The 16,758-nt window shown below is 37.7% G+C and overlaps 1 protein-coding gene across 3 annotated transcripts in view; it reads left to right on the top strand.

The window, feature by feature from the left end:
- dclk1b (doublecortin-like kinase 1b) overlaps positions 1-16,758 on the top strand; it is a 50,189-nt gene that overhangs the window by 15,811 nt on the left and 17,620 nt on the right. For 2 of the 3 annotated variants that reach the window (XM_058412827.1, XM_058412828.1), the window contains exons 4-6: positions 8,367-8,466; positions 8,926-9,042; positions 16,617-16,708. In XM_058412827.1, the coding sequence (XP_058268810.1) occupies positions 8,367-8,466; positions 8,926-9,042; positions 16,617-16,708 (309 nt within the window). Of the gene's footprint in view, positions 1-8,366; positions 8,467-8,925; positions 9,043-14,862; positions 15,173-16,616; positions 16,709-16,758 lie in introns of those variants that run through there. The other variant, XM_058412829.1, reaches the window with a different exon arrangement.

Raw genomic sequence — 16,758 nt, 5'->3', positions numbered from 1 at the left:
TCCACTGCCCTTTGCTTACATACGCAGAGTTTAATGATCTAATAATATGAACAGTTCACATTTTAACATACTGCAAAGAAAATGTAAATATCTTTTAAAAATGTTGCATATACTTTCTTCCCTTTTCCAACATGTATAGTTAATCCTATTTTTTAATTAAATTTCTTTTCCTAGTATATTTTTAATATATTTTTTGATTTGTTTTATTCTCTTTTTATTTTTAGCGATTCTATTGTTGACACAGAAAGTCGAAAAGCATTTCACGGCACGGTGTTCATTGTTTTAAGCATATTGAAAGCTTGTATTGAGTAAAAATGCTTTTATTCCTCATACAACAACCTCAATCACAAGCCAAGAATTGTCACTGCTGAGCTACAAATGATTATAAGTCACTCCACACCAGAGCATTTTAAACTTAAGAATTATTTTTAACTTATTTTTAACTGATTCAGATGATAATAAACATCTAAATATACAATGAGATGCCAAGACAATGAGTAAAAATACTGTTGTTTTATATTGTTTTCTTATTCATTCCAACAGTTTTCATTACACACTTCGTTTCATTACAACTTGAGTTAAAGAATTAGAAAAGAATTAGAATTTTTTGGAATACTGACGAGTTATTAGTTTTCTGTTACGTCTTGGTTCTGGCACGGACTCCCTACAGGTTTGTGTAAAAACTCACGATCCATTTCAGATCAGTGTGTCGTCTGATCACAGGCTTCAATAGAAGAGATTAGACATGAGGAAAATTTGACCATTTGCTTCTACAGAGCTTTAAACCTGGTCACAAATTTGCTGACATTTTAAAAGGGAGCCAGAAATAGTGCAGAATATTTAATATGTAATATTTATATAAATAAATATATATCAAAATAAAAAGGTTCTCTAAGGTATAGTTTTGATCAATTTTATATTACAGATTTATTCTAATTTTTTTTCGTAAAGAAGCTTTACATGTTCAAATATTACTGAGCCAGAGCTAAGCTACAGTATCTGATACTTTTAGTTTTTAACTAAAACTTAACACTATCCTTTAAACTTTAGGACAACGAAAAGAAAAGAAAAGAATAAAATACATTTTTACATACATTTTTAAAAAAAAATCTGTGAAGCCAAGCATGTGTTTAGATTTAGTTTGAACACAGAGAATCCTGCTCTAGACTTAAATGCATAGATGTGAAAAAATGAAAGAAAAGAAAATAAATTTTTAATGCATAAATAATAAATAATACATGTTTTTCGTCTCTAACAATTCCTGCAAGGGCTCAAAATGTCCCAGTAGGAGTCTAAATACAGAAATATTTGCATTTTTGGGCCAGTTAAAAAGTTTCCCAACAATAAAGTTCTGGCCTACTTTCCTACTGTTTGATTTATTTATTTATTTTATTACTGATGTGGGGGAAAAACAGAGCTATGGAGTTGCTTTCCTGTCAGAATTATCTGTATGGAAAGGAAATTGTGAGATTTATATATTATATATATATATATATATATATATATATATATATATATATATATATATATATATATATATATATATATATATATATATAAAAACAAACAGGCAATTCTTGCCTCTAGTTTTGTCTTTGTGTATTTGTGTACATGTATGACTTGTTCACATGGCCACTCACCAAAGGACTTAGAGCTTTTAAACTCAAATTATTAAATACAGACTGGTTAGGATCAAAAAACAGAAATTAAGAGATATAAACAGAATAAAAAATCCAAAAACAAATCCAAGAACAAAATAAATCTGAAAACAAAATAAATTCACAAACACTAGGACAATTCAGACAAACCGTAAAAGGTAGGTATAGTTCGCGAATGCAATTCTTACCTCTGATTGGACGAGACATCTGTCACTCAAAATATACAAGAAGTAGGAAACTGTGTATCTAACTTTTTTTTCTTGTACATGTCTGGAGCCCTACGTTCACTTTAAACCATTTATTTTGTCGATAGTGCGACTTTAAGAAAATTATAATTATAATAATTATAATTAGCCTTTATTTGTCAAATATACATTACAGCATAGTGAAATTCTTTTCTTTGCATATCCCATCCTTGGAGGTTGGGGTCAGAGCGCAGGGTCAGCCATGATACAGCACCCCTGGAGCAGAGAGGGTTAAGGGCCTTGTTCAACCTACAAACATTTATATTTATAAGAAAATGGAATTCATTCAGCGCTACTTTGAGGAAGGACGTTCATATGGCGTGTTTTTGGATATACCGATAAGATTAGTTTGCCATGTCTGTCTAAAAACACACCTGAAGAACACAGGAATGATTGGAAGACCAAACTATTCCAGATTAAAGGATGTAAGGAGCGCTATAAGAGCAGAGCTGTGTTCATACACACACCAATCCACTTTCTACTGCTGGACTTCCTGTAGATCCTGAGTGACAGATGTCTTGTCCAATCAGCTGTAAGAATTCCAGTCGCAAACTATACCTACCTTTTCCATGTGTTTTCGGATTTATTTTGTTTTGCACTTCTCGGCCATGTGCAGGATAAAAAAGTACTTCTTTTTATTAACTTGAAAGCACGATGTAACAAACATGAGACAAAAACTAAACATGGATACCTGGAGATATGAAAATCACTGAAACAAAAGGCACAACATGGCTAAACATAACAGAGCACCTAAAAACCAAACACGACATTACCAATGACTTGACAAAGACAAATAGAAAAGTGCAGGCATAAATAGGGCAACACATTAGGAATAATGGGGCAAGAGGTGACAAGGCAGGAAACAGAACAATAGAAGGGGCGTGGCACAACACACGAGAGGAAATACGTGACATAACCACATGACATTAAACAAATGGTAACAAAACACCTGTCAGTGTCCCCTCTGGTGGTCTGGCAGGGAATTGGCCCCATAGTTCCTGACGCATATTGTTTTGGTTTACAAACCCCAACTGGCAATTTGTATAATGTTACGTTTAAGAGTTTTGTTGTTGTTCCTGTTTTCTTTTCCAAATTTGCTTTTTAAGCACTTACATCAAATTCAAAAGCCTAATTCTAATAAATGCAGAGATTGCGTTGATAACCATTCACTCAAATCACTTTTAATGATTATTATTTAGATTTGAAATATCTCCCATGACATAAGTTACAGACATGAACAATATGTTACTTCTATTCTGACCACAATTCTGACCAGTCCAGCTTTTTATACCTACACTGACAACAATATGTAATAATCAAGTTGACCAACAAAATTGGTAAATAAATATTTCCAAAGTGGATTCAGGATCCAGAAATCTCCCAGGATGATTTTGTTTTCCCGCTTCAGTGCTTCTGTATTTGAAGATGTTTGAGCTGAAAGACAGGAAGCGACGCTGCAGGAGCTCCACATGATCTCCGCTGTCTTTCTGCTGCTCATCAGTGCAATTAGAAGCACTCCATAGAAGCTCAGAAGCACTGTCAGAGTCTGTTATGCTTTACAGTGCACACGGATATGATGGAGTACTGAATACAGAAAAAAACAGGGATTTTTAACTTTACAAAGAGAGAGACAGAAATAGGTAAAGACTTTCAGAGTATAAAAGCAGGACTTTAAGACTCGTGTCTAATCTAAAGACGTTTTCTGTATTGACCTGGACTTGTCCTGAATTTATTGCCATATGTACATGTACTCATTTCAGTCTTGGGCTTTTGTGTCATTAAATTTGGCCTTGGGTTTGACTCACAGTTAAATACAGTAAAAATAATGTTTATGTTGTCTTTTATTTTTATATGGGGCAGTGGTAACTCAAGTGGTTAAGGCTCTGGGTTGTTGATAAGAAGATCGAGGTTCAAGCCCCAGCACTACCAAGCTGCCAATGTTGGGCCCTTGGGCACTGCATAATGGCTGACCCTGCTCTCTGTCCCCAACCCTCCAAGGATGGGATATGCAAAAAAAAGAATTTCACTGTGCAGTAATGTATATATGACAAATAAAGGCTACTTAACTTATATGCACACAGGTAGAAGAAGTAACTCCTTCTTCTACAAAACAACCTAATCTTCAGGGGCAAATGAAGCCAACTATTGTCGGGGAAAATGTCTTTAAATAGAAAACAATACTAATACAAATACAAGAGGTTAAAAAATCAGACCCATTGAAAATGCAGCAAAGTCGAGAGGATCATCTGAATCAGTGCAGTTGACCGACGTATTTATACAATTCTAGCTTGTCTTAATTCTACTTTATTACATGCTGATTTAAGAAAAATAATAAGAAGCAGCTTTGATTTGTCATCTTTAATGCTTTACACTGCATGCATGAACAACAATGTGAGCATTAATAACTTCTTCACATCGTTGCATCCAAGGACACTCAGAATCCTTTAGAATTCTGCCACTTATACTGTTGTTTTTAAACCTTACTGCTAGACACCTTCACGATAATTTTTAGAGGACTGTTTTAAACCTTGGTGATTAAAAAGGTTACCTGTGGAAACACAAGCCTAATCAGGTTAAATACATGTTTTGATTATACGTGTTAAATTATTCTTACACCATCAAGATAAATACTCTGTGCTGTCTGAAGTAAAGGTTTTGCCTCGGAAGGTTTTTATTCTTGGTCCTGGGTTTATTTCGGTCTTGAGTTAAGACTGTTAATGTCGAGTCTGAGTTCTATCGTCACAACAAGCCGTGCAGGCTAGTTTAGATCCTCATAAGCATCATTATTACTGTTTGTTGAACTGCTCTGTCTGACATTATATATATATCTGTTCATTCAAGTTTAAACACAGTCATACACAGTATGACATGCAGAGTCAAAAATGGAGTTTAAAAGTAAAATAAATAGACAAAATAATAAAAAAAAAAAATTATATAATAGACTCTGTCTCACTATATACTGTATACATGTGTGTAAATCACTTTATATGAAATGTTCTGATAAATTGATTTTATTATATGCCTTTAATTAGCATTTTGTATTAAACCTCTGGTTCTATGATGTAGGAGCATTATATCTAAAATTTAGAGAATTTTACTTAAGTAGATGTACTGAACTGCTATCAGACAGAGCTTAAGGATGAATCAATACTGACACCTAGTGGATAAAACTAAAATATTTCTGAGTAAAATCTGAGTCTCTTCGGATCAAATGCAAGTATTTATGTTCTTTCTGTCCCTCAAGAGAAGCCTATAAAAGTTTTTATCATTTTTTTGATCAACTCAGTACGCTCTTCTCATTGTCCAGCTACAGATGGTTCTGGCTTCAAGCTAACGGTCTTGCGTATGAGTGAATGCTCCAAAATGTTTATTAAATGAGGAATGGTACACAATGGGACATGCGGTCATGCCACTGGGTCGAATTATTAAAATAATACAATTATATCATGTCATGCAGTGTTTCCTATTTTACTACCAATTTGCAAACTATTAATTAAAGACATTGTACTTGTTTATCCATGTATAGTTGCATTTATGGGATAATATATGAAAAACAAAGGTAAAGCGGTATGTTATGTAACTAAAAAGGGCAAAGATGCCTCTGTCCTAGAGACTTTTTGGAAAAAATTTTTACGTTTGCGTTTCTCCATTATCCAGAACTTTTTCTCATTTTATACAACTGAACAATTGAGGGTTAAGGGTCTTTCTCAAGGGCCCAGCAGTGGCAGCTTAACCACTAAGCTACAACATCCCTCTATAAAGTACAGTGTTACAGTTTTATATTTATATTACATAAAAAACGTTTTTTTGCTGGCATCACTGAGACCTCAGTTTTGTTTCCTTTCATGTACCAAATGTTCTGGGATGACAGTAAACCTTCCTTGATCTCTGGCTGAGATAAATCACTGGTACTTGATGCACACAAACACACCCACCCACACACACAAAGAGAAATACTAATCTATAGGAACGAGTTTATTAACACGTTTAAATCTCATTATTTTGTAAATTGCATACAGTTTGTTTCTGAAAAAAAAATGTCTCTGATCTATCCACTAGATGGCAGCATCTTGATACGTTCCCTCTCAGTGACGATGGAAGCTCACAGCTTGTAGCAGAACATATGCAAGCTTCAGAACATAAGCAGAGCCACTAAATGATGACTGTTTTTATATTCCTGTCAGTCGTTGTGTCTGTGTGGAGTGACTGTGTAGTACGGTACAGAGTGTGTTGTTGCTCTGCTTGTATTTGGTGTTTTAAGTGTACAGGTTTCTGTCACAGTACATAGCTGGGTGTGTAATGCACAGTTTATGTGAAGTGTATTAGAAAGTCCAGGTCCAATGTCCTGTGTGCTCAGATTTAAATCAGACAGAGCTGTGCAGCGGACACTTCTCGGTCCTGCAGCCAGTATTTTTGTTCACAGACAGACAGACAGACATACAGATAGATAGATACTTTATTTATCCCAAAGGGAAATTTACAGCTTCCAGCAGTATCCACAAGTATAGATAATAAAAAAAATAAGAAGGAATATAACAAAAAAATACTAAATACCCGAATTTACACTACCAGTCAAAAGTTTGGACACACCTTCTAATTCCATGGTCTTTCCTGATGTTTATTTTTCTCTACATTGTAAAACAATGCTGAAGGCGGCCGAAATCCACAATAATGTCGTTTGAACAGTTGATATTGAGATATGTCTGCTACTGATGCTCTGTAAAGCCTTCATAACGGCTCTAATCTGAGGTGCTGTTAATTGGTGATTTCTGAGGCTGGTCACTCTAAATGAACTTCCCCTCTGCAGCAGAGGTCAGTTTTGGTCTTGCTTTACTGGGATGGTCTTCATGTGAGCCAGTTTCATCATGGTGCTTGATAGGTTTTGCAAATGCACTTGACAATACTGTTCTTGCAAGAACTATTCCAGAACACCTGACCTTCGTGTCTTAAAATAACAACTGACTGTTTTTTGTTGTCATTACATATGGATTACTTCAGTCCATGTGTGTTATTTCATAGTTCTGAAATCTCCAGTATTGTTCTAGAATGTAGAAAATAAATCCCTAAACAAAAAACATTGAATTAAAAGGTGTGTCCAAACTTTTGACTGGTAGTGTAGCCATTTGCATCATCATGACTCAGACCAGGAAATCAGGTGCAATTAATGCTACAACATGTGAGCTCCAGTATGCTTCAATCTTAATGAGCTAATTTCTTTTTTTAGTACTAGATAGATCTCAGTCCTGGTGCATTGATCTACCAGTTTGCTATTCTTGAAATCCCCATCTGGGTTGTGATACATCTTCATAGCTCCTTTACCTCTCTCTTCTTGCAGAAGGAACACATTATGGGATGTTAATAAAAGCTTCCTCACTTCAACCCGGTTTAGTGTTCAGTATAACGAAACGAGGTTTCTCCAGTTCCATGATGCTACATAAAAAACAGAAATACTGTAAATACACTATACTATACAGACCAACCAATACTACATAAAGTAGTACAAATATTTGCCTTGGAAATAACATTTGCATACACATTGTAGTACTGAATGATATCTTCTGCACAAACCTTGTCAAAACAAAATGTCAAAAAAATGTTTTTTTAATTAAACAATAATTATTTTTGTTAATTATAATAAATCATAATTAATTTAAAATGTTTTTATTAATTTATTAATTAATTCTTACTTAATAATGAACTAAAAATAAAGAAAAATATTTTAAAAAGTATTATTTTTATCATTATTATTATTATTATTATTATTATTATTATTAAGAAATCAAAGAACTAGTCTGTATTTCCCACATGCTGTATTGTTGCTTTATATTATCCTTTGATTCCACACATTATTTCTCAGCCCTAATAAGCATGCTTAAACTAATCTGACCAGCTGCTGATTCATTCTGAAAAAGGTCAGTGATGACGCCAGGGCTGTCGTTTACCATAATAAACCTGATTGTATTGGTCTCGCTGCGTCCTTATCCAAAATGTACTGTTTACTATTCCAGCTCACACACTCATCTCTGATGGTCTTAATGTCACCATTTCTGCTGCGACGTGTTTGTAAGCTAGGAACAGAATGAATGAACCCGAATGTGAAAAGCAGGTTGTAAATAAACTGCAAGAGGAAGATTGATCATCATATTCTGTATGCAAGAAATTTGAAATAATTATACATGTTGATTGTTAAACTGATAAAGTGTGGTTGGGTTCTTGATTCTGATTGGTCAGATCTGACATTGCTTCCAGCTACAAGTCAAACTACAACTTTATATTGATTGCACTTGTTCTTGAGGTTTACGTTCACGATCAATTGGTAGTGCCTGGTAGTAGTAATCACCTGGTAACATATATTCAGTGAGTCACGAGGTTCTTTTCCGGGACCTTCGTTAGGAGTTCCTAATAAATTGGTCAGTGATTGTACATGATACATGCCAATGAAGTCTTTCTGTGATGTTTGTAGGTGACATGTCTGCAGGACTTCTTCGGTGAGGATGACATATTCATCGCATGTGGTCCTGAAAAGTTCCGCTACCAGGATGACTTCCTGCTGGACGAGAGTGGTAAGACTCCTAACCTACCTCTGTTCATACCATCACCAACAGAAAGGTGACAAATGTGAGTCAAAAACCTGATAAAGTGCATGAGTAGGGTTGTCGTGAGCCACCGAAGACTCATGGCATAGATTCTACAAGCTGCAAGAACCCCCTTATTTTTTTTTTACTGATGGTGGTGAAGAGCACAGTCTGACCCATCACTCTGAAAACAACTCAGGGATTTAAATAGGTTGAGATCTGGTAAATGTGAAGAAATCTTGTGACATGTAGATGGGGGTGGAGTCATCCTGGTAAAATCAGACCACACCCATCGGGATAGATGGCAGATAGATGATTTGCAGTGATGCTTCACTCTAAAATTGCAAGTGTCTCACTGTATGGCCTAGTGTCTATATGTGTATAGAAATATAGGGACAAAAATGGACATGGCTTGCTTTAAATCATCTCTCTCTCTCCCTCTCTCAGAGTGCAGGATGACGAAATCGCAGTCTTACGGTCGGCTCTCGTCTCTGCAGGGTCGCTGCTCTCCTCGCAGTGGAGGTGGCTCATACAGGAGCAAGTCTCCGGTCTCCAACAGCTCAGGTAGGAAACACTAGGTTGCCAGGACTATGATATGAAACCAGCCTTTGGAAAACTTAAGCCAAATATCAGTGCAGTACTAAAACACAATGCATCACTTCCAACTGGGGTGTACCATGGTGCAGGTTCTCATTCCAGTCAAGCAGGAACCTGACCTGATTCCACCTGATTCCTGATCAATCAGTTGATCTTGGTTCTCAGCAGACTCTGTTTGGGTATAATGAAAACCTGCAGCCTCACCAGCCCTTTCCAGTCTGGCGATACTTGGGATTTCTGTGGATAATATCATTTAGAGATCAAGGAGATAGCTTTGGATTGCCATGATCAGTTTTGAGCACAAGTTTTGGATAAAAGTAGTGCAAATAATAATTAAAATTGAGATAATGGAGAGGCTTATTAACCATCAGATATGGAAAATACACAGAGGCCTAGACATTACAAGCTCTGGAGTTTGTTGTTGTTGGTGCTTGGTGGCTAGAGGCTGTTGGTTGTGGGGGTTGGTGATTGATGGCTTGTGGTGTTGAGGGTTGGTTGTTGGTGGCTGCTCATGGTGCTGGTGTGTGTTTGTTTTTGGCTGGTGGTTATTGATGGTGAAGATGGTTGTTGGATTGTGGTTGATTTGTTGTTTGTTGGCTGGTGGTTATTGTGGGTATAGATGGTTGTTGGTGTTTATTGGCTGGTGGTTATTGTGGGTATAGATGGTTGTTGATGGTGTTTATTGGCTGGTGGTTATTGTGGGTATAGGTGGTTGTTGATGGTGTTTATTGGCTGGTGGTTATTGTGGGTATAGGTGGTTGTTGATTGTGTTTATTGGCTGGTGGTTATTGTTGGTGTAGATGGTTGGTAATTGGTGTTTGTTGCCTTGTAGTTATTGTTGGTGTTTGTTGGATTTGTGGATGTTGACTGAGGACTGTTGGTGGTATTGGTGGTAGCTGGTTGATGTTGGTCATTGTTTATGGTTGTTTATTAGTTGTTTATGGTGGTTATAGGTGATTGTTGGTGGTGTTTGTTGGCTGGTGGTTATTATTGGAGTAGGTTGTTGGATTGTGGTTGTTTGTGTTTGTTAAATGGTAGTTGTTGTTTATTATTGGCTGGTGGTTATTGTTGGTATAGGTGGTTGGTGATTGGTGTTCGTTGTCTTGTGGTTGTTGTTGTATGCATGAATAATGCACAATCCTTGCCAGCAGATAACTATTTCTAAGTAATTTTTTAAAAACCTCTGGGAAAAAAAAACTCGGCCAGTTTTAATTAGCTGCTGTAGCAAGTTTTGCAGAACTCATAGTCTTGAGGTCTGCCTCTGAGTCACTAGGCAAATGACTGCCAAACTCATTTAGCAGTTTTGCAGGTATAAATTGCTCTACCCCTGTAACGACCCCTGCCTAAATCAGCTTTATCACTCATGACAGAATATGTGGCAGGGAACATCTCTGAACACATTATGCTTTAAGAGTAGCCAGCAGGGTGATATTAAAATACATCAGCTCCTGTTCTTATGAGCTTCATTTTGTAACATTCAGCAGTAGAAGGACTTTTATAGCCTGTGACTAAATCTTTTTATCGGATTATACATTAGACAGCCGCTCTGAACACATTCACTGCACGACAGGGTGACATTAAAATATATTTGATCTCCTGGTTATTATTCCATTGTGTCCTAGAAAAAAATATGAGTCACCACGTCTGTTGTTGCCGTTTCCAGAAAACATCCGGCGCTAGTTAATCTTGCATGTTGCTCCAACCGGAAGAACAAGAACTAATGTCTTTGGCCTGGAGCTTGGAGTTCCAGCAGGACCTCCAGGTTACGAGTCTGTCGTTCAAAAAGCCACAACTAATCACTCACGCCGAATCCCTAATGACAAGCCTGGAGAACAAACACACTGCAGCAAGCCTCGTTCTCAGAAACGTCCAGCCGAGTTCTGTGAAGAGGTGTTGTGATCGCCGATGAGGAGATGTAGTGATCTGATTTAGGCTATTATCAGTGTAGAGCAAAGCAAAGTGTGTGTGTGGCTTCCTGGCTGAGTCAGAAAGTAGGAAGAAGTAGCAAACACTAGACAAACACATTAGTGGTAACTATTATACAACACTTTCCCCCCCGGAGCCTGAAATATGATTCATCAGTTGTTTATGTACCTATGCATTAATGCAGCCGGAATAAAATGATGAATCAAATTGATCCGATTACCAAAAACCAAAAAACACAAAAATGTAACAACAGAACAAAGATCTTGGTGGGTTTGTCCAGTGCAAGATGTTCTGGTTTGAGTATTTCCTGCTGAACCTGCAGATCTTCTGAGATTTTCACAGACAGTTCTCTACAGTTTACAAAAAAGTGGTATGAAAAACGAAAATCAACCATTAAGCAGCAGTTTCGTGGGTGGAAATTCCTTGATGAGTGCACTCAGAGGAAAATATCCAGACTGGCAGCATATGACAGGAAGCCTACAGTAAGATTACTTTATTCATCACTCTTTACAACCATGGTGAGCAGAAAAGCATCTCAGAACACAGCACATGTGGAACTGTACAGGACATCCGTTATGATTTCAGGAGCAGATCTTTCTCTTTCGCGTGTACTGTGACATGATGCATTGCTGAACCTGCTTGAGATTGTGTTTAACAGCATGCATGGGAGTATCTGTAAGTAGGATTCTGTAGACTCATGTTCCTTGGATGACCAGAAAGAACCAAGCAGATATAATGTCTAGTGTTAGATCTGGCATCTGTATGTATATACAGTGGAACCTCGGCATACGAATTCCCTCCCTCATGAATTTTCGGCTTAATGATTTTAAATTTTGCAAGAAATGTCCGTTGGTTTTTCCGAAGCATTTTCGACATACAAAGAAATCGAACCAAATGCCGGCTAAGTTGTGCGAACATCCGGGAGCCATTCAAAACTTGTTAGCATCAGTGGAAAGCCAAGCAAAGCCAACCTAAGTGAGTTTACGAATTTTACACATTTTTTAGTCAGCAAAAGCTGTTTGGAAAGAGTCAACCTACGATACCAATGTTCCCTGTGGCATGCGTTAAAAACTAGTTGTTTTTTTGTTGACAGATTGGTGGCATGGGTGGTCTGTTCTATTTTTAGCCCAAGCTTGGTGGCATGACTTCCTGTGACCCTTGACATGGAATGTTTGACTTGGGTCATTTCTTTGTAAGCAGCCATACAGTTTACATAGGCTTCGTATTGGGAATATTGGTCATATTTTTGAGTGGCTGGAATGGATTATCTACATTTACATTATTTTTTATGGGAAATTTCATTTTACAATAAAAATGTTCGCCTTAAGAACTCTCCTCCAGAACAAATGAAATTTGTTTGCCGGGGTTAAGTTAATACAGCAATCATTCAATAAACAACACCAAAAACCTTGCCAAACCTTTCGATATGAGTCACTGTATCCATCAGTAACTGATTCCAGATCAGGTAAACACTCACAGGAATTATGGCTTGGCATCTCTCTTTTTCTCTCTCTCTCTCTGTAGTGGAGCCCTTGTAGTCTTTGTGGATGCCACTGGTGTTGCGTGGGTGTTTTGAGTGCACCACATTTGCGCAAGCAGACTCTTTGTACAGCTCCGTGCTCAGATGGTTGATGCGGTTTGGAAATTGGATTGCATTCTGATCAGTCTGATGAACTGGCTTCCTCTACTGCAGTGTGCAGCCCTTGAGAGAATAAGAGTTGCGTGCAAAGACTAAAGCCCTGCATTGCTAAAGGTTCAGATGTGTTTCCTCTTACTTTTCATATCACATCACTCAGGAAATCAAAAGCAAGCAGCTCACACTATGTGCTCACACAAAAAAATAGTACTGTTATGTGGATAAATTGGGATTTCTGAAGTCTCTAGACTGCCTCTGGACTTTCAACCATTTCAGAGAAGCTGCTCATATCACTGTTGGGCAAAATCCTGAAAATGTGTCAGAAATTATTCCATAATCATTAAGGAATTCAAGGGACTAGAGATTTGGGAGCATGCTCTGATTTGGGGGAGCAAAGATCATTTGGCTAAGCATCATCTCTCTCAGCCTGAAGAAGAAGAAGAAGCTTATAGCTATGAGTTTAACCATTGTGCATACTGGTCAAAAAAATATCGCACATTTGCTTTACATATTTAAGTTTTAAGGATATACACTATAGTGGGGCATGGTGGTCTCACAACTCCATGGTTGGGGGTTCCCCATGCCTCTGGGGTTTCCTCTAGGTTCTCCGGTTTCCTCCTCCATTCCAAAGACATGCATTGTAGGATGATTGGCATCTCTAAATTATTTGCAGAATGTGAATGAGTGTGTGCGACTGGCATCCTGTCCAGGGTGTACCTTGCCTTTTGTCCTGGGAGAGGCTCAAGTTTCCCTGTAAGCTAGTAGGATAAGTGGTGTAGAGAATGTATGGATAGATAGATGGATGGACGGATGGGTGGGTGGATGGATTGGACATATAGATGGATGATATTCAGTATATTAATGGTTTGGAGGCCAAATCATTAGTTAAACCAAATAAAAGCTAAATTGCCTAGACTAACCTTATGGGTTTCCTCAGGGTTCTCCAGTTTTCTCCTGCCTCTAAAACATGCCAGTAGGTTAAATTGGTTTAGATAACTTACCCCTGGGTGTGAATGAGTGTTCTAGTGCCATGTGATGGACCAACACCCAGGCATCGCAGCTCAGGATAAAATGTTATGGACCACAACACCCAGGCTTCTGCAGCTCAGGATAAAATGTTATGGACCACAACATCCAGGCTTCTGCAGCTGAGGATAAAATGTTATGGACCAACAGCCAGGCTTCTGCAGCTCAGGATAAAATGTTATGGACCATCATCCAGGCTTCTGCAGCTCAGGATAAAATGTTATGGACCAACAGCCAGGCTTCTGCAGCTCAGGATAAAATGTTATGGACCATCATCCAGGCTTCTGCAGCTCAGGATAAAATGTTATGGACCAACAGCCAGGCTTCTGCAGCTCAGGATAAAATGTTGTGGACCAACAGCCAGGCTTCTGCAGCTCAGGATAAAATGTTATGGACCACAACACCCAGGCTTCTGCAGCTCAGGATAAAATGTTATGGGCCACAACATCCAGGCTTCTGCAGCTCAGGATAAAATGTTATGGGCCACAACATCCAGGCTTCTGCAGCTCAGGATAAAATGTTATGGGCCACAACATCCAGGCTTCTGCAGCTCAGGATAAAATGTTATGGGCCACAACATCCAGGCTTCTGCAGCTCAGGATAAAATGTTATGGGCCACAACATCCAGGCTTCTGCAGCTCAGGATAAAATGTTATGGACCATCATGCAGGCTTCTGCAGCTCAGGATAAAAAGTTATTAGAGTGGTTAAGGTGTTGAGCTCCTGATCAAATGGTTGTGATGGTCCATCAAGCTCTTGAACAAGGTCCTTATCCCTTAATTGCTCAGTTGTATAAAATGCGATAAACAAGTATATTATATTATATATATAGTATATTATATAAACACTACAGTCACACTTTATTCTGAAGAAGTAGACTCATTATAGAGTGTTTTCTAACCTTAAAATAACTTGATGTAATGCTCATGCATCTGTGCTCCAGCTGAAAGATGCTGAAATAGAACAGCAAGGTGATGATTCAATGTGGGCAGACACACAATTGCGATGATTTTAGCTCCTATATGTGTGTATGTGTGTGAGAGAGATTCGGTTTGATTTGTTTTGCTCCATGTTCATTTATACATGAAATTATAGCAGAAAAATCTCTTTTTTGCAGTCAGGGCTGACTCATAGCTCTTCTGCACCTTCAGATGCAGTTTTAATTTGCAGCTCTAAAAACTTTCTCGAATCCAATTTAGGATTTCTCATCACCTACAATTCAATTATCTTTGCACTGTAATAAAAAAAAAGATTACATCTGCCAAATTGATGCTAGTTAGCTCGTGAAGAGGTTATGTTTTTCGTTAATAAAGCTTTATTCGGCAGCTCCTTCTCCTGCTTGGACGTCAGGCGTACGCAGAAGGAGGAGGAGGAGTGTGAGATCATTCAGAGGCTCGACTCATTCACAGAAATCTAACACACACACACATGCACATACACACACACTCGGGAAACATGAGCTCAGCAGCTATAATACTCTGCTCCAGTGACTTGCTGCACTGTGGATCGGGTAAGATTATATATCATAAATATCAAGAGGGGAAAATTATTGGTTGAATATTTTATTTGTATTTATAGCTTATAGATTTTCTTGTTGTTTTAAAGGTTGAGATCTTTGTACAATAATTACAACCAGAATTTATTAACATGCTCCGTATTTCTTATGCATGTAATATATGTGCACAAAGCTGAATATGTACAAATGATGCAGGTTGTTTGCACTTTTACAATCTAGATTCATTCTCTGATGTTTGTTATCTAGCACTGCTAAAAGGCTGAATCTCATCTATACAAGAGGTTTGGGGAAAAATTTTCAGGCTGACTTGATTAGCATTCAACCGGATGCAAGCCTCGGATTTGTCATGATGATGCTTGCATAACAGTTATATAATGTTTCATTTGGGTTACTATATCCATCAGATATTCTCATTAGTCTCAACTCACTTAACGAGAACTGAAGTATACTGACATGTTAAGGAAACCTTTTGTGATAGGACACCTTAAAGTAACACATCGACCTTGTGTTATGTTGTTATAGGAAAACAATCAGTGACTCAGTTACAGTAACACTCCAAAGTGTGTTCTTCACTTTGCAATATAGCAGTTTGTCGATTTATTAAAGCAACAACAGATCATACTTTTCATCCGTTTATAGTTTATAGACACAGATAGATAGAAAGAACTTTATTGTCATTGGCAAAGTACAGATACATAGCAACGAAATGCCGTTTAGCATCTACTAGAAGTGCAAAATGTGTGCATTATGTACATCAGTAACAGTGTATATATATATATATATATATATATATATATATATATATATATATATATATATATATAGAGAGAGAGAGAGAGAGAGAGAGAGAGAGAGAGAGATAAACTAGGTGTAATCTGTGAATATGTACATTATAATTATATTATATAGAAAAAAATGTAGCAGAATGTAGAGGGTGAAGCAGGTGGTGAAGTGTATGAGAGTTCTAGCGGTGTAGTGTAGATTTCAGAAGATTTATGGTTGTGGGGTAAAAACTGGCCCTGAACCTGCTGGTTCTGGTGCGGATGGTCCTGTATCTCCTCCTGGATGGAAGGAGGTTGAACAGTTTGTGACTCGGTTGGGAGGAGTGTTTGTGCTCTGCCCAGACATCTACTGTGGTAAAGAGTCTCAATGGCAGGTAGTTAGGTGATTTTTCATAAGGCACCCCGGAGGCTCATTACAAAAAAACGTGTCCTCAATAACAAAATCAACAATTAAAGCGACTTTTTTTTTAAAAACATTTCAACCCTAACGTTACAGGGAGCACTACTCAGAGACACTATATAGAAAACATGAAATATAGAAACACCTGTAGGCCTGAATGTATGAATCAGATTTGAGGATTCAGCAGCGCTGTGTTATTGAGTGAATTTAAATAATGTTATGCCATGATCTGAGTGAATGTCTCTTTTGTCCTCAGCTAATGGAACAGCAGGGAGTCAGCTGTCTACGCCTCGCTCAGGCAAGTCCCCGAGTCCATCTCCCAGTCCAGCCAGTCTCAGGAGACGGCGGGTAAGAGACACAATATACCTTTCAGATTTTAGGAAAAAATGAACATCCCA

Source organism: Hemibagrus wyckioides, linkage group LG17 (assembly GCF_019097595.1).
Source record: "Hemibagrus wyckioides isolate EC202008001 linkage group LG17, SWU_Hwy_1.0, whole genome shotgun sequence".
Taxonomy (NCBI): Eukaryota; Metazoa; Chordata; class Actinopteri; order Siluriformes; family Bagridae; genus Hemibagrus; species Hemibagrus wyckioides.
Note: the sequence above shows the minus strand (reverse complement) of the source record. Positions and strands in the feature narration are given on the sequence as shown.